Source organism: Acomys russatus, chromosome 2 (genome assembly GCF_903995435.1).
Source record: "Acomys russatus chromosome 2, mAcoRus1.1, whole genome shotgun sequence".
Lineage (NCBI taxonomy): Eukaryota > Metazoa > Chordata > Mammalia > Rodentia > Muridae > Acomys > Acomys russatus.
The window spans coordinates 63,613,313-63,614,211 of record NC_067138.1 but is presented as its reverse complement, the minus strand read 5'-3'; the positions used below and the strand labels follow the sequence as shown (position 1 = coordinate 63,614,211).

The 899-nt window shown below is 46.3% G+C and overlaps 1 protein-coding gene across 1 annotated transcript; it reads left to right on the top strand.

Annotated features, from left to right (window-relative positions):
• Positions 1 to 297: 297 nt before the first annotated feature.
• Positions 298 to 616, top strand: LOC127198393 (60S ribosomal protein L28-like). The gene is given in 3 exon segments (XM_051156332.1): positions 298 to 334; positions 337 to 363; positions 366 to 616. Coding segments are annotated over 3 exon segments (315 nt in total).
• The last annotated feature ends 283 nt before the right edge of the window (positions 617 to 899 follow it).

The following is an 899-nucleotide window of genomic DNA, read 5'->3' as shown; positions in this document are numbered from 1 at the left end:
TGTGCAACCTGTATTCATCTAGCTTAAGGGACAGAAAGATGCACTGACATGCTAATTTAAAGTCCACTTACAACTTTTATATTCTACGTGTATGTGTGTAAAACCACTACATAAGGCCCTCTCACGTTATCTCCCTCCAGTTGCGCACGATGTTCTCTACATAGTTCAAGCTTATGCATGGCGGTTTGAATGAGAGGTGTCACCATAGGCTCACATATTTGAACACTTTCCTCAGCCAGGGACACAGTTTGGGGAGGTTATGGAGTTCAGGAGGGGTCCTCTCCATAGGGAGAGGACATGTCTGCATGTGCTGACCTGTCTGCACATCTGCAATGGTCACTCAGAACTGCGCCAGTTTCCTGATCAAAGGAGCAAGCAGATGTGTAGCACTGAGGCCAATAATCTGAAGGCATGTGATTCTTTCCACAAGACTGTAGGAGTAGAGCCCACAGGCAATGGCAAAGGAGTGATGGTGGTCATGAAACACAGATCCCAGCAGCGAAAACCCCGCCACTTCTTACGTGAGGACCACCATCAACAAGAATGCTTGGGCCATCCTCAGCAGCATCAGGAACATGAAAGTACCATCCTGATCTGTGAACAGCAGCCATCCTGAGAAGACAGAAGCCTGTGGTGAAGAGGAAATGGATCCACCCCACCATGAGGCCCACACCCCAGAAGCAATAAAAAGCTGACTTTTTCAAGCACACACACACACACACACACACACACACACACACACACACACACACAAAAGTGATCACCAGTTTCTTGCTCCTGTCGCTGTGCCTTCCTCAGTCACCCTTCCTTAAGTTTGCTTTTGTCAGCCTATTTTATGATAGCAATAGAAAAGCAACTAAAACACTAATATTCTTTATTTATTCCATCCCCAAATACAA